We start from the raw sequence: 27,344 nt of genomic DNA on the forward strand, positions 1-27,344 counted from the left end.
GGACGGATAGATATAGCTGATAGATAGGTGATAGAGATAGATAGATGATACAGATAGATATAGATAGATAGATATAGATAGATGATAGATATAGATAGATAGATGATAGATAGATAGATAGATAGATGGAGACAGACAGACAGACAGACAGACAGCTCTCAGAAATGTGGCCATTGTACCTTTTCTTTTCCTTCTCTTCTTGCTTCCTTCTACGCTCCCTCTCTTCTTGCCATTGCCTTTCTTCTTCCTCTTTCCTAATCCTCTCTTCTTCTCGCCTCTGCTCCTCAGCTTCCTCTTTCTGCCTCTGTTTTTCTTCCAGCAGGTCTTGATAGAGGTTGCGAGCTAGGCATCCACGCCAGTGCTTTTGCAGGACAATGGCAGAGGCTTTCAGGCGCAAGAGAGACTTCTTCCAGAAGTGAGCACGGTAATTTTTTTGAATGGTCACAACACTGGCTAGCACTCTCCGATACCTCTTCCTAGTCAAAAGGCATATAAGTATGGAGGTCACACAGATATAATCATCCTTCTTCTTAAATTCTCCCTAGCTGACGTTTCACCCTGTTAATGCCCAACACAATCAAGTTTCCATATAGACAATGCTCCAAAAAGGCTATTTTGCCATTCTCCCAAACTTTGCCAAACTACATGGCGTTTCTGCATCTTGAGACTGTCATTCATTTTCATTTTCTGCATGTGATCTTCTGCTAAGCACAACAAATGGAATAATTTTGGGCCAATGCAAAATATACCCTCTCTATGCCAAACTCGAGTTTCTAAATCTCTCTAAATAGGGTCCTCAGAGATACGGCCAGTAAACAGTAGAATGTTTTGCAGCCCTATCATGTATCATGCAGAAGACTGAGGATCAAATCTTCCTTAAAATATTAATTCAATCAATAAAAATGGATTCACTTCTCTTACCCCAAATAGGCGTATTTTCCTCAAAGATACAAAGCTAAGATTTTAAAACTTGTTGTAACTGCAGTTTTAATCTAGTGCTTAAAGCACTAGAAACCAGACCATGAGTTCAAGTTCTACCTTGGCCATAAAAGCCTGCAGAGTGACCTTAACCAGTCACTCTCTCTCAGGCCAACTCAGGGTTGTTGTGGGGATAATAAGGGAAAGGAAGGTGCGTTGTATATGTTTGTCACTTTGACTTACTTAGAAAGCAAAAGGCAGGATAAAAATAAAATGAATGAATATAGCAGAATGCCCATGCTCAGTCTAGCATCAAACTGATGGACTGAGGAAAGGAAGGGCTTGGATTCATGCACTGAAGAAAGATAGAAGGGATATTGAACCTTCCTTGTTCATGCTCTCTCTCTCTCTCTCTCCTTCTCTCCCTCTCTCAACTATCCCCCTTTAGTTTGCTTGGCAAAAACTTAAAAGTATTCCTATAGATTTTGTAACAGTACATTTCCTATAGATTGCAAGCAACAATACACTAACCAAAGGTATATAAAAAAAGCTAAAGACTTCTATTTTGCTTCTGACTGTTGTGGGAGGGGGATGGAGGGAGGAAGTTCTATGCAGTTTCCCTCTCTTCTAGTTGAGGTCTGGGATTCCAGCAAGCATTGGCAATATATGTTGGTCTTTCTTTCACAACCATAAGGAGGTCTAAAACTTTTTTTAAAGACAAATCTATATAAATAGGTTGTCAGCAGTTTGGCAATTCGAATCTCATTAGGCTCAAGATTGACTCAGCCTTCCATCTTTCCAAGGTCGATAAAATGAGGACCCAGATTGTTTGGGGCAATATGCTTACTCTTTATAACCCCTTAGAGAGACTTGTAAAAGAACTATGAAGCGGTATATAAATCTAAATGCTATTGCTAATGCTACAAATCACACCAAATTAGTCCTGACTTCTATGTGGCAGTGTGCAATCCTGTAAGATACACATAGAAACATAGAAGATTGATGGCAGAAAAAGACATCTAGTCTGCCCTTATACTATTTCCTGTATTTTATCTTAGGATGGATATATATTTATCCCAGGCACGTTTAAATTCAGTTACTGTGGATTTACCAACCGCGTCTGCTGGAAGTTTGTTCCAAGCATCTACTACTCTTTCAGGAAATTAATATTTTCTTTCTTTACACCGTCTATTTCTTATAGTAACACAGCTGTACTTTATGAATGCAAGTGGTTGTCCCCAATGGGCATGCAAGTACATTGCAATCTGCCTGAACAAGCCGAGACAAAGCCCAGCTCACTAGGGAAGAAAGAGATAGTAAAGTTAAAAATAGAGACACATAGGTAAGGAGACACAGAGCAGGGATGAAACACAACCCTGCTTTACAACTCTACCAAAAGCCTCCTGGAGTGAAACAGGAACGGGGCAGAGCTGCTATGGCCTAGAATAGATACTGAGCGGTTCCAAATCAAAGCTGGAGAGATTGCGCGTGGATGAACCTTGAATGAACGGCAGAGAGAAGGGAGCCAGCCAGGGATCTAAAAGAGAAGGGCAGTTTCGTGGAGGACGAAAAATGCAACAGGGAAAAAAGTTAGCTAACTTAGAAACACTGGAGGCTTTCAGGCAGGAATGAGGAGGCCAGGAAAGAAAGGAGTGTGTGTGTGTGTGTGTGTGTGTGTGTGTGTGTGTGTGTGTGTGTGTGTGTGTGTGTGTGTGTGTGTGTGTGGTGGAGGGAAATCCAATGCATGCAGCAAGCAGTGCAGCCAAGCCCAGCAGGCAATTGTAGGCAACTGACCTTGCCATGTAGCCCAGGACGTGGGCTCGGATGACGGTGGCCGCCTTCTTCAGCTCCTCTTCGCGGGCCTTTTCCAGCTTTTGTTCCAGAACCTCCTTCAGGAAAACCTAGGACCCCCGGGGAGGAATTTCGTCAAACACAAAAGGAGGAAACGGCGAGTCCCCGGCAGATCCCCATGCCTGCAACAGCCTTGTTTTGCCTGCTGTGAGGGGAACCAGACACGGAGGGCTGCTGCTGCTGCTTTTTTTACGCGCCTGCAGCGGAGCCGTCCCCGCCGCTCCGTCCAGCCCTTCCCTTTCGGGAACCAGCGGCGACAGACAAGGGAAAAGTTGAGCAGGGAGTGTCAGTCCAGCCCCCGCGCTGTGCTCACGGACGGCGGGGAGAGGAGGAGGGGGAGGGGAAGAGAGGAGGAGGCTGCACCGCTTTTACAACTCCTATTTTAACCCTTTTCCTCACGCAGCTTTTATCCTTTCCTGAGGTAATTGGAGCCTCCCGTTTTTAAAATCCCTCAAGCACTTTTAGGATACCGCCTGCCTATAGAGACTGAGAGAACACCACGGTGAGAGGAATGGTTAAATTATGTGAAGGGTCTCTTTAAAAAAAAAAAAAAAGGCCCCCAAGCAAGACCCATTTCTGCAGTACAACTAAATCATCCTCTTACAGCTTATTAGCATTTCTCTTCCATACCAGTCTTTTTCGCCGTTTTTTTGCCTGCTAAATAAAAAAGCTGGAGTCTTCCCTTGTATTGGTTCTCCCCCACCCATTGCAATTATCCATTACAAGTACCTCATGGTTCTTGACAAATGTATCTTTTTCTTTTATGTACACTGAGAGCATATGCACCACAGACAAATTCCTTGTGTGTCCAATCACACTTGGCCAATAAAGAAGTCTAGTCTAGTCTAGTCTAGTCTATCCATCCCCTCAAGAGCAGGCCTTCATTTGACATGCACATTAACAGATGGTGGTTGCAATGTTTTATATGCAAATGTTCAGACTACATTTTTAAATGGACATCGGTGAAAAGAATTACATTGCATAAGTCCTAGTGAATATTCCAAAGATGAGGTATTGAGATTCCAACTGCATAATTTATTAATTTTCCTACTCCTGCTTATCATTCCCAGTTTATTATTTTGAAACTCTGTGTGGATGGTGGTGGTGGGGAGGTCTTGGTATTTAAACACCAATATATTTTTTAAAGCATACTGAAGCTATGCACCATCCAAAAGGTGAATCCCAAGATTCTTTGAAAAGGCACAAAGGGTGCAAAAGCATCTTAGGTTTAACGCAGCAGTGGGCTACAAGCCGAAACGTTAAATTGCGCTTGCCGCCACGGCTCATAAGCAGCGCGATTCTGCTGCTGCACCTGTGGAGAAAGCAAAATCGAGCCCGTGTTTTGGCAAGGGTTTTTTGTTTCCGCACATGCTGAAACATGGGTGCACCTGTGGCTCCGTGGGCAATTTTGCTTTCTCCACAGGTGCAGCAGCAAAATCGCATTGGTCTTGTGAGAAGTTACGAGCCGCGGCGGCGAGCATAATTTAGCGTTCCGGCTCGTAGCCCACTGCTGGTTTAACGTGACAGAAGTGAGACAATAAAAGATGATTTTTGATGACTAGATTGACTCAATGTCACCTGCTCCATATTATGGAACTTAATGTAATGGAACTTAATATCCAATGTAATATGAATATAATGAATATAATGGAACTTTATGTCCAATCACACTTGGCCAATAAAGAATTCTATCTATCTATGTGCTCAACCAGGTATGTTAAGCAATAAACTAATAGAGAAAGAGAGAGGCCTTGATATTTTGAATGTAGCATTCTTCGGGGACTAAGGAAAGAATTTAATGGCATATTCCCAGAACTCTACTTTGGTCACTTCCCATGGCTTATCTTTCACATTCAATTTTATAAATCCAATTGTGTTTCACATTTACTTCTTCCGGAAGCAATTAAAGAGGCACCCAGTGTCACCTCAGCAACACAGCTGAGGGTAATCTTTATGGGGCTCCAATCCTCACTCTTGTTTATTGAGATCTTATTTCTGTGCACTTGGCTTTCCAACTCCCTTAAGACTCTCAAGAGCAACCTGGGCTGATCTTCTGATAAAGCTCTAAAACAGGAAGAGTAGCACAGCCAGAGTATCCTACCATTATGTCCCATCTCCTTTTTGCAAGAATTCTGCATTTCCCATTTTGCCTCAAAAGTGGTGGCAGTGGTGGGAACCTCACAGTCGCATATTGTTCCAAAAGCTGTACTGGATGTTGAGGATGAATCAGTATCAGTGCCACATCACCGAATTGCATAGATGAGTTAGATAAGATTACTTAAAATATTAAAATATTCCAGAGACTTGAGGGTGGGAGGGGAGAGCATTGAACACAAACAATGTATACATAACAAAGCACAGTTGTTGGATATATTATGTTGCTTATGTACCGATATAGCAGCATTTCTTTTATAAGCAATTTATTTTTCTGCAGATGTATCTATCAGGGAAGAAAACCAGAAGTCCAGAGTGGGAATGGCAAAGCTGGTATTGAAGCAGAACAAGCTTCTCTGATTAGTTGTACTTTCATTTGATCCCTGAAAAAAACTCAACCCTCCACAATTCACAATTGGCAGCTGCTCTGCCCTTAATGAGAAACACAAAGGCCGTCTTGCCTTCCTCTTCCTTTCCTGTGCTCCACAATTCTTTACACTAATCCCTTTCCTTCCTCCCCCCAAACAATTGCTCGGTATAGAAATACCCCTTCAATACATGTCGCCGGAAGCATTTCCTACTCCTTTCCCCATCCTGCTCAGCACATGTTGAAGCCAACACCCATACTCACATATGATCATAACTTCCCAGGGCCCCCTGTTGCTCTGTAGGCAAGAACCGGAACACGGTACACCTGGAAGGCTCACACAATACCTGCAATCTTGCAACGCCTCAAGAAAAGAAGGGGTGTGCTATGCTTCCCTGCCGTTTCATGCTGAGGCAATTACAGCCCATTCCTTGGGCCAAAACAAAGGGACCACTTTCATAAGATAAACTCAGGACTGCTTTAAAACCCATTCATTTCCCTCCCCAGAAACCTGATTAAAAAAAGGCCTGAGCTGCCCTGGGCTACAATTGCCAACTTCTTTTCCACACTCCTATGTTGTAAGCAGCATGCAGAAACGCAGCCAGATTATACTTTTTACTTCTATTTAAGGGAATGTTTAATTCCATTGGATCGAGCCTTTATCAAAAAGCACAAAATAGACTTTTACGAGACACATCATAGAGACAAACAGGATTTTTTTTTAAAAAAAAGTGTATCTAAAGAAGTAATATATGAATAACCCAAACCATATGGGCATATATACACTGCTCAAAAAAAATATAAGGGAACACTCAAATAACACATCCTAGATCTGAATGAATGAAATATTCTCATTTAATACTTTGTTTTGTACAAAGTTCAATGTGCTGACAAAAAATGAAATTGATTGTCAATCAGTGTTGCTTCCTAAGTGGACAGTTTGAATTCACAGAAGTTTGATTTGCTTGGAGTTATATTCCGTTATTTAAGTGTTCCCTTTATTTTTTGAGCAGTATATTATGTAGGCAGTCTAACCAGAGATTGGATGAAAAAAAACTGTATTTATAGAGTGAATCTTGGTTTCCTCCCATGTAATATGTGCAACACAAAGAGATTTAAATGTTTCTGTAACACAGTGTTTTTCGACCAGTGAGACATGGTCAGGTGTGCCGCAAAGCTCAGAGAGAAAGAGAGGGGGGAAGGAGGGAGAGGGAAAGACATAGAGGGAGGGAAGGAGGGAGAGAAAGAGCAAAAAAGAGAGGGAGGAAGGAAGAGAGAAAGAAAGAAAAGGATGGAGAGAGAGGGAAGGAAAGAGGAAAGAAGGGAGAGGAAGAGGGAGGGAGAGAGAAATAGAGTGAAAGGGAGGAAGAGATATATTTTTTTTGTCCAAACTTTTTTTAGCCAGCCCCCCCCCTTCCCTGCTCAATGTTCCCCAGGATTTTGTAAATGTGAATAATGTGCCGCGGCTCAAAAAAGGTTGGGAAACACTGCTATAACACAGTCTTTTATCTAAAACACATCCCTCTAAAAAAAAATTGGGCCCTCTTGCTGACCTACAGATGGCCACATTGTCTGTTAACTCTGGGAACTTGATGGTTAAGATTTAGAAGATGCTTTGGTTGGAGCAACCTCTGGTGTATCATTTGGCCAAAGCTACAGCCAGCTAAATTTAAGAAGGAAACCCCACAAAACTCACCTTACCTCCCCTCATCTACTCTCTGCTCAAGCCTTACAAGTGCCTTCCCTTAATGAAAGGGTTTAATTAGAGCCAGCCCAGTATTAATCACATGGGTTTAAAAAATGTTCCAGGCTTCCTGAATCCAACCGGGTATCAGTCACATCCAGTAATGGGCAGCCAAAATTTTTACTGCCACACTTTGAGTGTGGCTTATTTTGTGGGTGTGGCTTAATGGTCATGTGACGTGGTAGGAGTGGCTTGCTGGCCATGTGACCAGGTGGGAGTGGCTTGAATGATCATCATCATTCAAGTGAACTGTTAAGTCCTCGACTTACAACCTCACCAGTGTCATTCTCTGGCGTGACAATTTGCTTCACGTTTCCTGCACTCTCCTTCCTGGGTCGCCCCCTGTCTCAGGCTGGGTAGCTAAGTGAATGGGTGCCGATCAGCTGTTGAGAAAAGTGGGGGAGGAAATGGGCCCCCTGCAACATCTGTTGGTGCTGGTCTCCCTGCTGCTTTCCGAGGAGGAGGGGGAGGAGGATGGGAGGGGGGGGATGGTCAGCTAAAGCTGGGCACACAGCTTCATTTCTGTCAGTGGAACTGTGTCCCACCCTGTCCTGCCTGCTGCCCACCCCTGGTCACATCCCACCGAACTGACATCAAAGATGTTTCTATCCCATTAGTACAAAAGTAAATAGTACAAATGTGCTGTTCCCATCCAAATGGATTGGAAAGATTATTTTGGCGCAAAAAAGAGCTGGCAGCTTTAAGTTTAATCTACCTGATTTTTTCCCCAACCCAAAGCTTTTCTTTACTCTATCATGTTAGAGAAAAAAAGAATGCTATGTGCCCTAGAAGTTTTCGTCTATTTTTGTGTAATCACTGAACACTATTGAGTAAACTGTCATTGTTTGGTGATGAATATGGCTGTCTTATCTACCTGCCAATATCTTTCTTAAAATTGCCCTTAGTTCTATCTTATTCCTGCAGATAATAGAACAAAGCATTCAGTGGAAAGAAAAGCATCTTTCATCCATGCTATGGCTCCTCCTCTTGTTCATTCTGCAAAGAGAAACCTATGAAGTTGGACTTTAGAACTGCCAAAAGGGGCTTAGTTTGTTTTTGTACTAATGCAGGACACTGAGACATCCAGTCCTTTTCAGATGGTCCAGCAACATGAAGAGTGAACACATGTACAGGAGAGAAAGTCTTATTGTTCCCGGGGAGATCAAAGGCTAGTTGTCCACGCATCAGTCACTTAGAGCCTACTCTTTTAATAGCTCTAAGGTTGATTTATTAACTTTAAGTGTTCAGCAGGCAGAAAGACAGCCATTTCCTTGCTTACTTTGACACCTGAGGTTTCTCCGCTCTCCAGTTTGCTTCAGGCAGTCTCAATCTGCAGAAAATGCTATAATTCTGCCTACTCCCAAGAAAAATGCAATCTAACACTGAAAGGAAAAGAACAGGAAAACAAACACAGAAACAAATTACCATAGCCCTAAATGTCCTTGATTATTCTGATTAGGTCCAATTCCTTTATAATTTCTTCTTGGATCACACTAGAAACTGTTTAATGAAGAGCTCTCTACCCCATGGACCACAAGCTATTGCTGAGCCACTTCTTTAATTAGTGCCCTACAGAACTGAGTTCCCCAGTGGCTTTATAGATTTAGATTTTAGAACATCTAAAATAGTCTTAAGAAAATGGTGGCGCAAACTTGGCACAGGACTTTTGTAGGTAGGAGAGGCCTCAATTAGGTGAAAAAAAACCCTGATGCTCATAGCAACAGGAATTCTTAATTGCATTTAATTGGCTTTTGTCCTAAGTAGTCAGAATTTTATTTCTCCTGTGATATGAATGCTGGTAGGCATGCAGCATAGAGGAGTGCATAAAATGGGGGGTGAATCCCTGGTTAGGGTTAGGGTTAGGGTTAGGGTTTGGTGTTTAGCCACAAAAGATTCTTAGTCCATCTACCAGTAGTTCTCAACCTTTCTAATGCTGCGACCCCTTAATACAGCTCCTTATATTGTGGTGACCCCCAACCATAAGTCTAGCGTCAATTCTCCCATCATAGCTTTAAGCTGATTGGCAGGAATCTCAGAGGGACACCCCCACTGTAAATGCCTAATTGGTCAGATTGTAAAAAATATGTTGCAAGGCGCCAGAATAGAAGCTTTAGTTCCTAACACCATGGGTAATGTATCTCTTCCCATGGTCTTAGGCGACCCCTGTGAAATAGTCGTTCGACCCCCAAAGGGATCCCAACCCGCAGGTTGAGAACCACTGAAACCAAAACCAGGAACTTCGTGTTCTGGGTTTTAACCAACACAAGTTCTGTGGGATAAGCTCCTTTCCCCTCCATCCTCTTCACAATGACTGGTGTACCAGCCCACAAAACAAATTTCCCCACTCTCTCCCTTTCCCTTTCTTCACTTCTACAATGGATTCCAAATGCAGCAGACTCCAACTTGCTTCGTCAACTAGTGCCTCTACCAATCATCTCAGAATCTTCATTCCATTTCTTTGGCTACACTTAATGTCGTGCACAGGACAATCCAACCATTCACCTGCTCCTTCTCCCAATCTTCCCATACCTTGTTTTTCCCTGTCTATCCCTGCCAGCTTTGCCCTTTCAGCACCCTCAATATTTAGACCCTCAATATTTAGACCTGTCTGGATTTGAGTCTGGATCAAACATACGTGTTCCATATCCAGATTGTGGTTGTGAGTGCTTCAACACTGGAGATTTTTAAGAAGAGACTGGACAGTTCTTTGTCTGAAATGTGGTATAGGGTCTCCTGCTTGAGAAGAGGGCTGGACTAGAATGCCTTCAAGATCCCTACCAGCTCTATTCTGATTGAAGATAAAACAGGGAACAATTGTATATTGGTCCAGTCATGGACCACCTGAACCTGACTGTACTAGGCCCAGAATGATCTATACACTGAAGGTTTTGCACATCCTTAACACAGAGAAAGTTCTGTATAATGAATCTGGAAAATAGCATATTATTCTTCATTTCCATTCAATACTAGTGTATTACTCCAAATAACAAAGAACATACTGAAACTCAGCAGGCGTTGCTCATTAAATTTCAAGGTTATTTATTCAGTCTGATTTTTTAAAAGACTCGGAATCAAAAAACACATTTTAACAATGCCCAATTTTACAGTTGCCCACGATTCTATAGCTACTACAAATGGAACACGACCCTGAATTTTTATTTTATTTATTTATTAAATATATATAACCAAAGATTTCTATATTTATTCCTAGTACAAAGCATTTTTCTTCATTTTAACTGGGCTGAAACCAACTTTCTCAGCTCCTTAGATGCTAAAGGAATAGGTGGACTGAGAGTGAATACTTATCCAACAATTCATATATGGCAGGTTTCCAATCCGAGTCTACGGAGAGGGGCGGCATACAAATCCAATAAATTATTATTATTATTATTATTATTATTATTATTATTATTATTATTTATTAATTCTCTTAGATTATGAAATCCAAGCATTTCCCTAACTGTTAATTCAGATTCTTTTCTAAAGAGACACATTTGCAAAAGCTAAGCAGGACCTTATCAATATGAACTTTATCTTGGGATAAGACTAATTCAGTTCGTAGAAGTTCAGGAAGCCTTCCATTGGAAACTCTTAGTTTACCATGGAAGGCTATCTTGTCTTCCACGAACTGAATTGATTTTGTATGATTTTTTAAAAAGTCCTATGATTATTCTATTTCCATCTTTCCAAATTTTTGCTCCAAACAGAACACTCTTCCTACTTCATCCTTTTAATAAAAAATTCCTAATTGACCCCATTGTCTTAGCTGCACTGTAACATTGTATTTTGTGTTAGTTCTCCAAATAATGTTTTATGAAACATGTTCCAGTCGTTCCACAACTCTTTAAAAATGTGGCTTTACTCCAAGACCTGAGATTTGCAAAATTTATGAACCCTTGGTGGTTCTTGTTGTCAGATTTTGGTACTGTTGTGTTTTTTCTGGACATACATGTAGTTCTCTAGTTTATTATTTCTTGTTTTTGAGATGCCAGCTGCCTGGCTTGTCTGGAAGTCAGGCAGCCTCCAAACTGAATGAATAATTGAATAAAACACTATTTCTAGATATTTATACTGTTCAATAAGGGTTGAAATATTTGGGATAATTTCCCACATTTCTCTTTTCTGCACTTTTTTTCTTTTTTCAATTTGTATTTAACTTTTTTAATTGTAACATTTAGTAAAATTCTTATTTTTTAAATATTGAAATAGGCATTTTAATACCTTTCCTGACCTTAATCAACATTCAGCAGAGAATAAATTTCACTAGAAATTATGCAAGAGTGAAACAGGGGAGAGGGATGAACAGCTCTGCTACTGATTTTGAAAAGGAGCAAAATCTGGGGGAAATTGGTGTTCCAATGCACTGTTGGACCCATTTAGCTCATTCTCTGTAATAAGATCGCTGACTTATGTGACAGGTTGGTAGGAACAAGATAGGAAAATAACATACGAAAACCAAGAAGCCACGCAGGACTAGAGGAGTAATGGGTCAGAGCCAGAGGTGAAATGCTCCCAGTCCGTTCGTGCCTGTCGGTCATCGGAGAGCCAGTTGCAAAGGCAGCATGAGGCTCCGCCCACCTGCTTTGTGCATGTGCAGAGGGTAAAAGAACACAAAAGGCGGTGTCCGGGCAGGTGGGTGGAGCCTTCAGACCAGCTCTCTGACAGCCGACAGGCAAGAGCAAACCGGGAGCATTTCACGTCTGGTCAGACCAGCCTCTACGGTGTCCCTGGACTAATGATTTTTACTGAACTTTTTTTAATATAATATTTTATGCTCTGTAGAGTCTTGTCAGCTAAGCAATCCTATCCAGAGACCCCATGCCAATGAACTCTTGAGCAGAACAGCAGGGTGCGTGCTATGCATACAAATCTAAGTAATAAATAAATAAATAAATAAATAAATAAATAAATAAATAAATAAATAAATAAATAAATGTTTCTCAAGAGGCTTGCTGGGAGAAAGAAATGAAAGAAACATTCAGATTTCTGTGATGCAAAGTATGAGAGACTTAGCAGGTCCACAGCTCAGGCTAGGTCAAAGTTCTAAAACTAATAACCATCCTACATGTAGGTAACTCTGGGCAGCATTATTATACAGCATTTCCCAATTTATTTCTTTGGGGAAATAAGTCTTACCTTGGTTTTCCCCAGCTTCCATTCCCTCTGGGTGTTGTCGTACGTCTGCAAAAAGGTTGTACATGTGGTCCTTGCACTGTCTGGGTTGCTCCAATTCTTCAAAAGCATTTTGTATCTGTAATAACCAAACAAATGCTCTTAATTAAACCCAGATTGTGAATCAACAAATCCTAGCATTGAATGCAATTAGATGCTCTCCTAGTCTAGTTCTCTTTTTGCTTCTGAGCTGTGGTAGAGCAAAAGGCCTTTCAACTGCCTCCATTAACTTTTCCAAACAATACAAGTGGCCTCTGCAACAATTCTTAATGCTGTAAAATATTGCAGATATAAAATGAAATTTAACCTGAGTGCAGAATAATACATTCAAGTATGCTTTTCTGGGAGGCAGAGGAAGGAAAGGATATTTAATTATTTTCCATACAATTAAAGATAGATAATGTACATAAATCAATGGTGAGTTGCTGCCAGTTCTGACTGTTTCTATAGAACTGGTAGTAGAAATTTCCCGCTGTTCATCAAACCAGCAGCGATGACTGGCTGTCCACGCCCCTGAACTAGTCTGTTGGTCGCCACAGATTGCCAAAAAGCCCTCATGTGCAGAGGATCGTTTCCGGGAAGGTATAAGCGTGAGCAAAGTTAGCGTGTGCGCACAAAATGTGCACATCTATCACAATGCGTAAGTAGAACCCACCCCCGATATAAATGCCTCTGAACAGATAAGAAGAGTATAATATAAAGCCCTACATAGGATCAGACCAGATTACCTCCGAGACCACCTTGTGCCACACGAATCCCAGCGCCCGGTCAGGTCCCACAGAGTTGGCCTCCTCAGGGTCCCGTCAACCAGACAATGTCGTTTGGCGGGGCCCAGAGGAAGAGCCTTATCTGTGGGGGGCCCCACCCTCTGGAATCAGCTCCCCACGGAGATTCGCACTGCCCCCACCCTCCTTGCCTTCCGAAAAAGTTTAAAGACCTATTTATGCCGCCAGGCCTGGGGCCATTAGATCCTAGCCCCCTGACCAATGAGTGCTTTAGTGTATTTATGGAGTGAATAGTGATGAATGTCTTTTAAAATTATATTGGAGTTTTTTAGTTCTTTTAATCATATTAACTGGATTTCTGAGATGTATACTGTTATGTACTTTTGATATGTTGTGAGCCGCCCCGAGTCCTCGGAGAGGGGTGGCATACAAATCCAATCAATCAATCAATCAATCATAGTACATGTGATTATTAACTGGTTTTAGGGAAGGAAAAAAAAGAGAGTTTGAGAAGCAGTTTTCTTAAGCTTCCTCTTCCATAGAAGCCAGTCACTCTAAACCAGTGGTTCTCAACCTCTTTGGGGGTCAAACAACCATTTCACAGAGGTCGCCTAAGAGCATAGGAAAAGAGAAATTTCCCATGGTGTGGAACTAAAGCTTCTATTCTGGCGCCTTGGAACATATTTTTACAATCTGACCAATCAGGCATTTACAGTGGGGGTGTCCCTCTGACCTTCCTGCCAATCAGCTTAAAGCTCTGTTGGGAGAATTGGCACTTGACTTATGGCTGGGGGTCACCACAACATGAGGAACTGTATTACGGGGCCGTGGCATTAGAAAAGTTGAGAACCACTGTTCTAAACAATTCTATTTGATTTCTCTGCAACCCCAATTCCTAGAAAATGCTCCGTCTCTCATTTACCTGCAGAGGAAATCTTGACAAAGACGCCGCACGGGAAAGCCAGCTCTCCGAATCTTCACTGTCTCTAGCATACCTGAGTATCGCAGCTGTTTCAACACAACATCTGGGCTGAAGAGATTTGGAGCCTAAAGAACAACCAAAAGCAGAGACCAACCCAGTGTGAGGGACGGCAACGTAAAGAGACCTACTTGTATGACAAGTGGATTGCAACAAGTCATTCCTGGCATCTCAGTTGATTAGCTCTGCATGCACATACATGTACAATGCACACACAAGCGCACACAGAGGAGATGAATTAGATATACAAAACAGTCACTAGGCTTAAGGAAAAAATCTAAATGCAATATCTCCCAAAGTATTAAAAGAAAGGCATTTTAAAAGAGTATTTATGCTGCAGACAGCAACTCTTTTAGAAACTGGCTCTTTCTTTTGTATCTGTTGCGCTAACCCTGGACACAAACTTTTTCTGCTTAAGAGTCCAGAATCAGCCAGAAAAGGAGAAGCACCCTTTCCGGTCAGCGAAGCTTCAACTAAACCGCCATAGAAAATCATGGTGAGTCTCCCTCCTCCCTTCCCTATTCCTCTGGCATTCCCCACCTCCAGAGCGTCACCTTTTCCAGGTTTGGTTTGATGCAGCGAATGAAGAGTGGATTGCAAGTGCTGAGAGTAGCCATTAAGGAATGTAAGGAGTCCTGGAAAAGAGCAGCAGAGGTTATTTCTCTGGAGAAATTCGTTCCCTGGACCATTCTCCAGTGCCTTGGACACATTTATAATTCTGATGTTTTAAATAAATATATATATATATATATATACATGAGAGGATGAAAAAGAATCTACTGAGCATCAGCTGTCACACAGTCCAACATTTCCTACAGCTGATGCTCAGCCATGAAAAGCGTGATGACACTACTGTGGAAGCACAATTGCAAGAGACTGAAACATCTTTTAAGACATCTGCAGAAGAAGAACTGCACTGCATTCACTAGCTTATCCCATCTCCTTCCCCCATTCCAGGTTTTGCAGCTTAAAATACACAAAAGAGCGGAGCCTGAAGCATTGAAGATGCAGGTCCTCATCTACCACCTCCTCTACCTTGGTGGTGCATCTCTCTGATTTACTGGATTTAAAGAAACAACCGAAAAAACCACCATCCACGGAGATGTTTCTACAGGCGTTTTCACATGCATGTTCGCAGGCCTCCTGCTCCTACCCTAAACTGGGAGCTGACGGTCGGCCTGCGCCTCTGAGTTCCCAACTTCAGGGTGTCTTCACTGTTGCAGCTAGCAACTCTTTCAAAGAGGTCATAGATGAAATCCAGCCTGTGTGGAAAGATAAGAAATATAAGAGAAAGAAAGAGATGCTGTGGAACACTAACTTCTAAAACAGGAGATCACGTACTGCCGCTTCTGCTGTCTCAGACCAGGAAATTGACCCTTCTTCCCTAGTGAAAATATGCAAATGTCTTTGCGAAGTGCTAGAACTTAAGAGTGTTAGTACTGTGTGTATAACTAGTTGGGTTTTACAATATGTAACTTAAGCCAGCAATGTATGGTTAAAGTAATTAGCACACTACTGCTATAAGAGGAAGTCAGCAACGTCTCTTTCTCGGAGCCTACAGCTTGACTCTCTCTGATATCTCTCTTGATTCTATGCTGGTTTGTCTATATGACTATTTTATTGTAAGGGCTAATCTGTGAAGAACTATGTGTTCTAATGTTGGTCTGTATATGTATTGAGTAAGGTTTGCATTGCATATGTATTGAAAATATTGATTGCTGTTTTGGTGAACGACTAGGACGGTTACTGACTAGATTATTTGCCTAATGTAAATAATATTTGTACATTTAATGTATGTGGCCTGGTTATTTGAAGTACTGCTCATATCTCTGGAATATTAGCTGGACATCTGCTACGTCCACATTTTTCCTCTGGGCATCCTGTGTAATTCTTAAGAGTAGCACTGCTTACTCTTTAATGCCTAACAAAGGGCAGAGAAGCACCAAGACAAGCAGAGACATCTGACCAGCCATAGGAGAGCTAGCCCTCCCCTCCAGCAGCTATGAAGAGGTTCTGGAGGTCCAAAGTACCCAACCTACTAAATTTATTTATTTATTTGTCCAATACACAATAATACACAATGAAGGTTACAGAGGATATATACGAGTAGAATGTATCAAAGAGAGTATAGAAGAGAAAATATAGGAGTAAATAAAACTAGAGAGAATAGCAGAAAAGGTAGAAGAGATAGAAGAGATGAAAGAGAAGCTATATGAGATATAGGAGAGACTATAGGACAGGGGACGGTAGGCACTCTGGTGCACTTATGTATGCTCCTTAAATGGCCCAAGTGACTGCTAGAAACCTCCTTAACATTAGCAATTTAATTCAGCTTCCCTGGGAATGGTTCTAGCTTCTTTACCTGCTGTCCTTCAGCATGTTTAAAATGTCATCTCGAAAGGTATCTCTGTTTTTTTCCAGAAAGCCCCTCACGTCATAGAGAACCTACAGGCAGCAATTTTAGACACAAATAACCACATTTGCCATGCATGGATTACTCCCCACCCCCCACCCCCCAACCTCATATATATTTATTTCAGTAGATACATGGCAAGAAAAAAACTGCTGAACAATTTGTGTAGCCAAATGGAGATCTTTTTAGTCTCGTTCAACTGCAGTAGCCAAAACAACAGAGTGTTGCAAACAGAGTGCTGGATTAGGACTCAGGAGACCCAGATTCAAATCCCAGCTCAGCCATTAGGCTCACCCTGGTAGTCTGAACCACTTATAGTTTCTTAGCCCAGCCCACTTCAATCAGTTGTTATAAGGGGAAAATAAATGTGGGGGCAGATAGGGAAGGAGGCGTGTGCCGGCATGTTTCCTCAAAGGAAAGGCAAAACAAACATTTGCAGATAAATCAGTTCCACAGCTCAGCAGCTGTTTGACAAGCTGTATTGATCATGGCTTATTTTCAGGCAGTAAGGACTAAAAAACCCAGCACAGATCCTGCCCAGTTTTGCAATGTCCAAAATCCTCTTTCTTCCAGAATAAAAAAACCTGTGGCTTGAAAGTACTCATTACGGCCAACCTGGTGCCATCCAGATATACAGTAGTACCTCTAGATACGAGTTTAATTCGTTCCAGAAGGGAGCTTGTATGTCGAACAACTTGTATCTGGAACAAATGGCTTTAGACTTTGTTTTTCCTCTCCGAGATAACCAGAAGCAAGGATTCTTGCGCCACCTAGTGGACGCTCGGCTCGTATCCCGAATTTGAGCTCGGGTCTCGAAAAGAAATTTCTCTCCCCTCATGGCTCATATCTTGGAATACTCGCATGTGGAGCAGCTCGTATCTAGAGGTACTACTGTATTGGACTTTGATTCCCATAATCCTCTAGTTGAGCTCTAGTTGAGCCAGATAGAGAAAGGCTGCCCAAATGACACAGTCTCAAAGCAGGGAGCGTAGCTTGCACATTGCTGAACTGTATGTCACCTTTAACAGTTAATGAGGATATAAAGAGCAGGCATATAAGCCCGGAACACAATAGTGTGTAAGAGCTTCTAAGCCACAGCAACTCTAATATGCACTCTAGCCCTCAATAAGCCTATTATTTGTTCGAATTAAAGAAATCCGAGACACTCTGGCCTTTTGCCCACTGCAATCATAAAAATGCCTACTTTGAATTGCAGATTGCAGGCTAAGGCCTTATTGTTCAAAAGCTCTCGGATCCTGCCAGCTTCCTCCCATTTACAAAGCTAAAATGTACCTACTTCTCCGGCATAGTGCTGGATCCCGAAATTGAAATCTGTCACTCGGGGCTTCATGTAATACTGGTTGTTCTGAAACAAAAGGGAGGGAAGTACATTGTTATCACTGATGCACCTGAAGTAACATTTCCTAACCAGAAACTTCGCAACGCCACAAACAGCAGCAGCACACTGCAGAAATGGTGCAGGGCTACTTGTCTAGGCGCGGGATATGCCATTTAACTTAAGGAGATTTGCCTCTAGTTGCCATGACAATTTAGCCAAAAATAGATCATGGAAAGAAGAAACATGGCAAAGGTCTCTTTGAGCAGAATTCACATTCTGAGGAGCCAGGATGGATCTTTCTAGATCAGTGTTTCTCAATCTTGAAATTTTAAGACATGTGGATTCCAATTTAAGGGGCGAGTGCAAGTGCATGCCTTCCGTCCCCTGTCCTATTGCTCTCCTATATCTCCTATACCTTTCTTCTATTCCTGTATCTCTTCTTCTATTCTTTCATTGATATGTTCTATTACTATACCTTCTTTTCTATTATTTCTTAGATATATTTTACTATGAGTATCTCCTCTATAACCTTCATCATGTATTTTACTATGTGTATATAGATATATACCCACTAAAACCCTCATTGTGTATTGGAATAAATAAATAAATAAATAAATAGACAGATAAATAAATAAATAAACAAACAGACAGAAAGGCAGACAGGCAGACAGATAGAGAAGAAGGGAAAAATATACAGTGATCCCTCGATTAGCACGGTCTCGATTAGTGCGAAACGCTACAACACGGTTTTTCAAAAAATATTAATTAAAAAATAAGTCCGCGGTTTTTTTTCTACACCACGGTTTTTCCCACCCGATGACGTCATACGTCATCACCAAGAGTCACTTCTCTGTCTCTTTCTCTTTCTTTCCTGTCATTCTCTGCTTCAATCATTTTCTCATTTCTCTTTTTTTCTCACCTTTTTTCTATCATTTCTCTCTCTCTTTCTCTCCCTGTTGCCGGCGTGGTATATGAGAGAGAAAGAGAGAGGCAATCATTTTCTCATTTCTCTTTTTTTCTCACCTTTTTTCTATCATTTCTCTCTCTCTTTCTCTCCCTGTTGCCGGCGTGGTATATGAGAGAGAAAGAGAGAGGCAGAGGTCGGGCGCATTACCGGGAGGTGGAGGCGGTGTGGGGACGCTGGGTGCTGGGGACACCGAGGAGGGGGTGGACGTGGCCTCTCAGCTGCAGAGCCGAACAAGGGCGGAGGCAACGGCGGAGTCCGGCGCTGGGGCCATGCGGGGCCGCTCATCCAGGGGGGCGTGGACTGGCAAGTCGCCCTCCTTTCTCTCTCTTTCTCTCTCTTATACCACACCGGTAACAGGGAGAGAAAGAGAGAGAGCGGAGGGCACCTTGCCGGTCCACGCCCCCCTAGATGAGTGGCTCCGCATGGCCCCAGCGCCGCCCAGGCAAAGGGGAAACCCCAAGATCGCTTGCCGCTTGCCGTATTGCAGCGAAGGAGGCGAAGCAAGGCTCCAAGCTGCAATACGGCAAGTGGCAAGCGGCAAGCGATCTTGGGGTTTCCCCTTTGCCTGGGTGGCGGGAAGACCAAGGGAAGGTTCCTTCAGCCGCCCAACACCTGATCCGCTCCGCAGCGCGGCAGCAGCGAGGAGCCGAAGATGGGGTTTCCCCTTTGCCTGGGCAATGGGGAAACCCCATCTTCGGCTCCTCGCTGCTTCCGCGCTGCGGAGCAGATCAGCTGTTGAGCGGCCGAAGGAACCTTCCCTTGGTCTTCCCCGCCACCCACACGCAAACTCCACCATCTGCGCATGTGCGGCCATGAAAAAAATGGCGCGCATGCGCAGATGGTGTTTTTTACTTCCGCACCACTATAACGCGGAAATCGATTAGCGCGGGAGGTCTTGGAACGTAACCCCCGCGCTAATCGAGGGATTACTGTACTCCCATGTCTTAAAAAATGCCATCTTTTTTTAACGACAGGGAGGGAAGATTTTACTCTTCTCTTTTACTATTAAAAGTTTCTCTTTTACCAGTATCATGTATATAAATATTATTTTATCTTTGTTTACCAATACCTACTTGACAAAACCAACCAATAAAATAAATAAATAAAACAAACAAACAAACAAACAAACAAACAAATAAAATAAATTCCCAGAATTCCCCAGCCAGCACGTTCTAGATAAAACACTTTTCCCCCTATAAACTATTCATCCATTTTCCACCTGACTGGATATGCATTCCCTCCTAGATTCCTCAGAACATGTCCTCCGTAAAGTCCACTTCATTTCTTTTAGGTTTTACCTTTAATAGAATAAACCGAAGAAGGAAATCAATCCATGCCTGAATTATTAACTTCATTTTAACTTCCACCCACTGCATCCTAGCTGCGTTTCATTTCTCAGGGTCATTTGCTTAAGAGAGAACTCTGTTTGCTTTGCTCTGAAGAGAGCTAATTGAGCTTTATCGCCTGAGCAACCTCTTTTTATCATATGACAGAGCTAGTGTAGAATTCTAGCCAAGGAAAACAGAAAAGATTAAATGTGAATTTCAGGTTCTGCTTGACTTCTTCCCCTGTACCCTGTTAAAAAAATCCCACATAGTTCGGATGATGAATGAAGCCAAAAACAGCCAAGTTAAAAGGGAAGAAAGCTTAAAATGTTGAAATTAAGTATACTATTTACCTGGAGGGTTTCTCTTTCCATTAATAACAGTATGAGTGGCATTTTCTGAACTTTGAGACTCTACCCTTCGGAATACTCCTTATCTCCTGTCTGGTGAGTGCTCTGAAGTGGAGTTTTTTGCCTGACTTTCATTTTTTTTGTAATGAAACAAGCATGATCAGTGAAAGTCTGCAGATCCACATATTATCAGTGGGCAGCCTTTGGGGAGGAGAAGCAACTGGGGCCCCACCACAAAAGATCAAGTGTCCCTTCAGAAGGTGTCCAGCCAGTGAGCCAAAATAGCTTCCCTAGCCTGGCTTGATTTTCCTATCTGTTCAACAGACACATGGAATGAAGATACAGAGCTGGTTCCTGTTCAGCAGACTTTATAATATCAAAGTTATATCAGTGCAATTCTCTCTTAAGTTTGTAGCTATTTATAAAGAGTAAGCTGCTCCAAAATGCAGAGAACATGCTACTTGCTGATGCCAGTCATAGAGAGAATTCTAGTGACCAGTTTTCCCCCCAAGGTCGATTCCAGATCTGGTTTTGAAGTTTTATAGCTCTGAATGAGTCCAATGCAATTAAATAAATGTTTCCTCCTTACTTTTTCCTCTCTTTATGTTCTTCTCATTTGGCAGCTTGACAGATGGCCAAGAGAATCTGGGTTGCCTTTCTATTAAGTCTTACCTTTCAAGAAACTCTGGTTTGATCCTTCCTTCCTTCCTTCCTTCCTTCCTTCCTTCCTTCCTTCCTTCCTTCCTTCCTCCCTCCCTCCCTCCCTCCCTCCCATGCCTTGTTTATCTCAATTCTAAAAAAATGACTGAGACCAAAATAAGCAACTGCTCTCTACATGGGGCTACCTTTGAAGAGCACCTGGAAGCTGCAAATTGTGCAAAATGCAGCCGTACAAACAGTCATGGGCTTTCCCATAAATGTACATATCTCTCCAACACTCCGCGATCTGCTTTGGCTGCCAATTGGTTTCCGGACCCAGTGTTGGTTATGACCTATAAAGCCCAACATAGCATCGGGCCAGAATACCTGTGAGACCGCCTTCTGTGGCATGAATCCCACCGACCGATCAGGTCCCACATAGTCAGCCTTCTCCAGGTTCCGTCAACTAGACAATGTTGTTTGGCATGACCTAGGAGGAGAGCCTTCTCTGTGGGGGCCCCCACTCTCCTCACCTTCCATAAGAGTCTTAAGACTAATTTATGCCGCCAGGCTTGGGGCCGTTAGATTCTTGCCCCCTGGCCAATGAATGCGTTGAGAGAATGTTAAGCGAATGGAATGACTGTTTTTAATGGTTTTATGGGGTTTTAGACTTTTAAATTAATTAATTTGATTAAATATATTGTATACTGTTTATTATATGTTGTAGGCCGTCCCAAGTCCTTGGAGAGGGGCGGCATAAAAGTCCAATTAATAATAAACAAACAAATAAATAAATAAACTGAAAAGCAGTGGTGTGTATGCATGCCTACTTACCCCATGCTGGTTGTGTAGTTTTTCCAAAAGGGTGCTGTCTGTGCCTTTGGGAAATCTACTTTCCTCATTAACTAATGCCAGCAAGCCAAGTTTCTGCAATCACATTAAAAGGAGACAGACTCAAACAGCATAGTGGGTTGCTAAACCAAAGGGGAAGCATACAAGTCTAATAAATAATAATAACTAGAAGAGCTTTAGAAGAGCAGGACAGATACACTAAAATGGATTATTCTGGATACTGTAGCAAATCTTAATTCTAAAAGAGTTTAATTTGGCTAAAAAACATATTTTCACAAGTTGTATTTGACTTGACCAAGCTTTCTTACCATGTTGGGAGTGAGGAGTAGCCACAAGAATATAACAATCCAATGTTTATCAAGATTGGTTCAAATGGTTTTTTTTTTTAATGAAATTACATTATAAGATTTTATTTATTTTTTAAAAAGCTACAGAAACAGAAAACAAAAGGTAGGAAATTAAAATAAAAAGTGAAAAAAGAGGAGAAATAAAAGAGGTAAAAATAAAAACAGGAGAAATAAGAGGAAGAAATACCTAAAGAAGTTACTTCCAAATTTCTTAGTGGCAGTTACAAATAGAATTACCATCTTCACTCTTTTAAGTTAGAGATCATTATTCCCTTCTTCCCATAAAAAGATCTTTTGAATCAATAAATCCTGAAATCACCAGTTCGTTTTTATACATTTTCAGCAAAAAGTCTATAAAGAGTTTCCAGTCTTTTATAAAGATTTGATTGATACTTCAATATGCAATGCTCATTATGGTTAGTTAATGGCGCATTCAGACAGCCTCATAATCCTTCTGTCATCAATTTGTGCTTTATTTTCTCTTTATTTGTGTTTTCTCTTAATGGGGATATTACGCTTTGGCAGAAACACTCAAAACAGAACAGCAAATCCTAAAACACACTTCCATTTTATAGATTTGATCACTCGGCTGACATAAGCGTTTGAGATTTATCTCTTGTTCCACTCCTCTCCTAAACATTCAATCGTGAACATTTGCACAACGTTGGATTTCCAAAAAGTTGATATCCTAAAGCACCATTTTGAAACCAGCTCCATGATTCTTTGCTTAGTTTTTTACTTTTCTTTCTCAAAGAAGAAATATTTTTGATACCTTTGTTGAGAGATAGGAAAGTTGCCTGCAAATGAAAGTTCTTTACACAAAATATGGCAAAATTATCATTCCAAATCTGAAGAGCAAAAATGAGTAAGCAAAGTTTTTGCAAACCTTTTTTTGCTAATGATTTCCAAGCTGCTGTTATCTAAACGCAATCCTTTTGCATACCCATCTCTCTTAGTAACTCGGGAAACCTGTTACTAAAAGTGTCGTTGCAAAGATCAGCTTCTAAATTTAATTTGGTTACTTTAGGCATCTTCTTCTTACACACGCACACTCATATACAGTATATAGAAGAAGAGGAGCCCTAAATAACCAAATTAAATTTAGAAACTGAGTGGCATGCCATATATATATATATATGACATGTCATATATATATATACATCTACGAAAATCTACGAAAACACATATATATATACGTATACATATATATATTATGCCATATATATATATGGCATAATAATATAGAGCATTATATGTTTGAAATAGATCTATACTAGTCTCCCTTCCTTTTCACTTATCAGCAAAAATATGTCAAACACACACACACATGTATGTATGTACACACATGTATGTATGTACACACATGTATGTATGTACACACATGTATGTATGTATGTATGTATGTATTTAATGTGTATGAGACCTATGAGATTGGGTGGCATAGAACTCAAACTAATAAATAATAAATAAATATATGTGTGTATAGGTGTACAAACACACACACCTAATTGGTTCTCTTGTTTTGGCCTATGGCATGCCATTCAAAGGCCAAGTTAGGTTTTGGAATAAAGTTATCCCTCGCAATTCATCTTTTGTGGATTCGCTACTTTACAGGTTTTCAAAGGGGGCTTAAATCCATTAAATCCATTGAAAATTTTAAATCCATTAAAATTCATAAAATTCTTCTTCAGTACTACTGTATTCTATTAAAGAAACTGGTAGGATATCACATGTAGTTCCAGCTGAGAAACATTATAGAAGGACTGTTTAATGCAAAGGGTGGGTTTTAAAAGTCCAAATACTCATTAAATGCATTAAAAATTATCTTTCCTCTACTTCACGGAAATTCGTTTTTCATGGGTGGTCTTGGAAAATTGGGTTGGACATGTGAGGAAAGCAAGATGCATTACCAAAAATTAAAGTATAAAAGTATCTCACTACGCTTGCTTGCTTACCACCCCAGTCATCAAAGTAGCCCTAAATGGCTCACGTATAAGGTAAGAATAAAAGGCAGAAGTAATAAATAATAATACTACACAACCCACTCCAAAAATTTAAATTGTCATGAGGAATACCCATAACAGCTCACACAACTGCATTCTGGACCAGTTGTGGCTTCCAGGGCTAGCCTCATGTACAGTATGTTACAGTAGGTAAAGCAGGAGGTGCATGAATAAATTCACTTCCCAGATTTTGTTTTAACTTTGCAAGCATTATTCTCTTACATGACTTAGTATTCCTTGCTATTTTAATTTCATCAAGAAATTCAAATAATTGTAGCAATAGCACTTAGATTTACTGTACCCCTTCATAGTGCTTTACAGCCCTCTCAAATCAGTTTACAGAGTTAGCATATTGCCCCCAACAATCTGAGTCCTCATTTTACTGACTTCAGAAGGATGGAAGGTTAAGTCAACATCCGGTTAGGTCTCACAGAGTTGGTCTCCTCCGGGTCCCATCAACTAAACAATGTCGTTTGGCGGGACCCAGAGGAAGAGCCTTCTCTGTGGTGGCTCCGACCCTCTGGAACCAGCTCCCTCCAGAGATTAGAACTGCCCCCACCCTCCTTGCCTTTCATAAACTCCTTAAAACCCACCTCTGTCATCAGGCGTGGGGGAACTGAAACATCTCCCCCTGCCTATGTAGTTCTTTGTGTATGATATGACTATATGTATGTTTTTATATATATATATATATATATAGTAGTCCCTCGCTATACCGCGCTTCACCTACTGCGGCTTCACTTCATCGCGGGTTTCTGAGGAAGTCAATCGGCAGATTTAAACAGCCCGCCGAACTCGATCGGCAGGTTTTTTTAAAAAAAAAAATCTAAAATTGTAAATACTGTATTTAAATACTGTATCTAAAATAAATACTGTGTGGGAAGTTATAAACACTTAAAACAATGAAAACTTACCAAACAATTACAATATAAATACTTAAATAAGTACTATCAGTCGATAAATTCCCCATCGCGGATTTCACCTATCGCGGCCAGGTCTGGAACGTAACACCAGCGATAGGTGAGGGACTACTGTATATATATATCAGGGTTTCTTGTTTTTTAGACTTTTTAAATGTATTATTGTTATTTTAGATTCTAACTATTAGATTTGTCATTACTGTATATATTGTTTTTATCATTGCTGTAAGCTGCCCCGAGTCTACGGAGAGGGGCAGCATACAAATCTAATTAATAATAATAATAATAATAATTCAGTTTGTCAGGATCGAACTCCTGGCAGTGGGTAAGAGTTAGCCTATAATACTGCATTCTAGCCACTGTGCCACTACAGCGTTTATGTTGACCTTTTTTTTTTTGTTTTCTTAATGAAATGTTTCAAGTTGATTTGGTCAGCATCCAACTAGTCTCAGATGAAGTGGTCCATCTTATAAATTATCAGTTTGGAATCTCAACCAAATCTGGGTGTCCTTATCAGAAATGTTCCTTTTATTCCAGTTCAAGGGTCAAGCATAATTAGACATAAAGGTCATTCCATTTCTACTTCCCCCAATCCCTTCAACATGAAGGACCTACCTTCTCAATAAGATCTAAGCATTCTGCGTTATCCATCCAATCTATGGCTTCCCAGATGATTCCCTCTCTGCCAAAGGAAAATACAAAGGCAATTAAGCACTCATTTGCAGACAACAGTTAAAAAAACACAAATCATTGCAGTTACAGAAGAAAGAGAAAAATGAAGAAAGGAATAAATGTACCACCCCTTAAACTAAAAAGAAGCATTGGGGTATGTAAAACTTCCAGCCAGTGTAGAAAAGGATAATACAGTGGTACCTCTACCTAAGAACGCCTCTACTTACGAAGTTTTCTAGATAAGAACCGGGTGCTCAAGATTTTTTTGCCTCTTCTCAAGAACCATTTTCCACTTACAAACCCGACCCTCCAAAACTGTAACCGGAAAAGGCATGGAGAAGCCTCTGTGGGGCCTTTCTAGGAACCTCCTGGGAGGAAACAGGGCCAGAAAAGGCGGGGAGAAGCCTCCCTGGGGCCTCTCTAGAAATCTCCTGAGAGGAAACAGGGCCTCCGCCCTCCCTGTGGTTTCCCCAATCGCACACATTATTTGCTTTTACATTGATTCCTATGGGAAAAATTGCTTGTTCTTACAAACTTTTCTACTTAAGAACCTGGTCACGGAATGAATTAAGTTCGTAAGCAGAGGTACCACCGTACTGTAGCATTTCCCTATTACTCTTTTATATGGTAGAATGTATGTGAACAAACACTCTTCCACCTTTAATCAGCTTTCTCAGCCTTTAGCCAAAAGCAAGGCTTCTCCTAATTGCCAGAATGAGAAATGAAAATAAGAGATATCCCTACTATTTAATAGTCTCATTTTTCTACCTGTTGTACTCAAGCTGCTCCAGGGAGAAGATGTGCTTGTTGAAGTACTCTTGGAGCTTCTCGTTTGCATAGTTAATGTTAAACTGTTCAAAGCGATTTACCTGTCCATGACCAAAGAAACCAATAATTAATTCCTTTCATCTTGATTTGAATCCTATTTCCCACAAAGACAGCAAAGCATTGGGGAAAGAAGGATGGATTGGTGGATGTGCTTGTCATCAGCCTATGCCCTAGACCTGTGATGGCAAACCTATTTTGGTCTGTGTGCTAAAAGGGTGGTGTGTGCGTGGTAACACGCGCTCACATGCCCACACCTATTCCCTTCCACCACACATGCACACATATACACACTCTGCACTGCCCCCTGCACATGCACACAAACCCCCCAGTCCCGCACATGCGCACGGGCCTCACTGGAGCTTGGGATGGTGAAAAACGGACCAACGGGCAAACCAGAAGTTTGCAAAAACAGACTATTTTTTGCACTCTGGAGGCTTCAGGAAGCTTTTCTGCCTTCCCCAGGGCCGAAAATCAGCTGGCCAATGTGCGCATGCATGCTGTAGCTTACGTAGGGCAATGCCTCGCATGCCCTCTGATATGGCTCTATGTGCCACCTGTGGCATGTGTGCCATAGGTTTGCTGTCACTGCCCTAGACTCTAAATTGATGCAAGAATTGGCACAAAACTTCATAAAACATAGCATGTAAAATAGAAAACAAAAGATGTAGTAAGTCTTGAGCAGAAGTGTCAAACTCAAGGCCAGTGGGCTGGATCTGTCCCGTGGGATGCTTAGATCCCGCCCCAGGGGGCAGCCCTGGAAACAGCAAAGGACCTGCTCG

General features: G+C 41.4%; 1 protein-coding gene across 2 annotated transcripts in view; it reads right to left on the reverse strand.

The window, feature by feature from the left end:
• Positions 1 to 27,344, reverse strand: part of LOC139153988 (unconventional myosin-X-like) — an 82,085-nt gene that overhangs the window by 40,843 nt on the left and 13,898 nt on the right. For both annotated transcript variants that reach the window (XM_070728426.1, XM_070728419.1), the window contains exons 6-16: positions 26,506 to 26,606; positions 25,681 to 25,747; positions 21,778 to 21,870; positions 17,621 to 17,689; positions 16,273 to 16,355; positions 15,064 to 15,172; positions 14,465 to 14,545; positions 13,854 to 13,978; positions 12,171 to 12,285; positions 2,713 to 2,819; positions 180 to 476 (exon numbers count right to left, since the gene is read on the reverse strand). In XM_070728426.1, the coding sequence (XP_070584527.1) occupies positions 180 to 476; positions 2,713 to 2,819; positions 12,171 to 12,285; positions 13,854 to 13,978; positions 14,465 to 14,545; positions 15,064 to 15,172; positions 16,273 to 16,355; positions 17,621 to 17,689; positions 21,778 to 21,870; positions 25,681 to 25,747; positions 26,506 to 26,606 (1,247 nt within the window). The remainder of the gene's footprint in view (positions 1 to 179; positions 477 to 2,712; positions 2,820 to 12,170; positions 12,286 to 13,853; positions 13,979 to 14,464; positions 14,546 to 15,063; positions 15,173 to 16,272; positions 16,356 to 17,620; positions 17,690 to 21,777; positions 21,871 to 25,680; positions 25,748 to 26,505; positions 26,607 to 27,344) is intronic.

Source organism: Erythrolamprus reginae, chromosome 1 (assembly GCF_031021105.1).
Source record: "Erythrolamprus reginae isolate rEryReg1 chromosome 1, rEryReg1.hap1, whole genome shotgun sequence".
Lineage (NCBI taxonomy): Eukaryota > Metazoa > Chordata > Lepidosauria > Squamata > Dipsadidae > Erythrolamprus > Erythrolamprus reginae.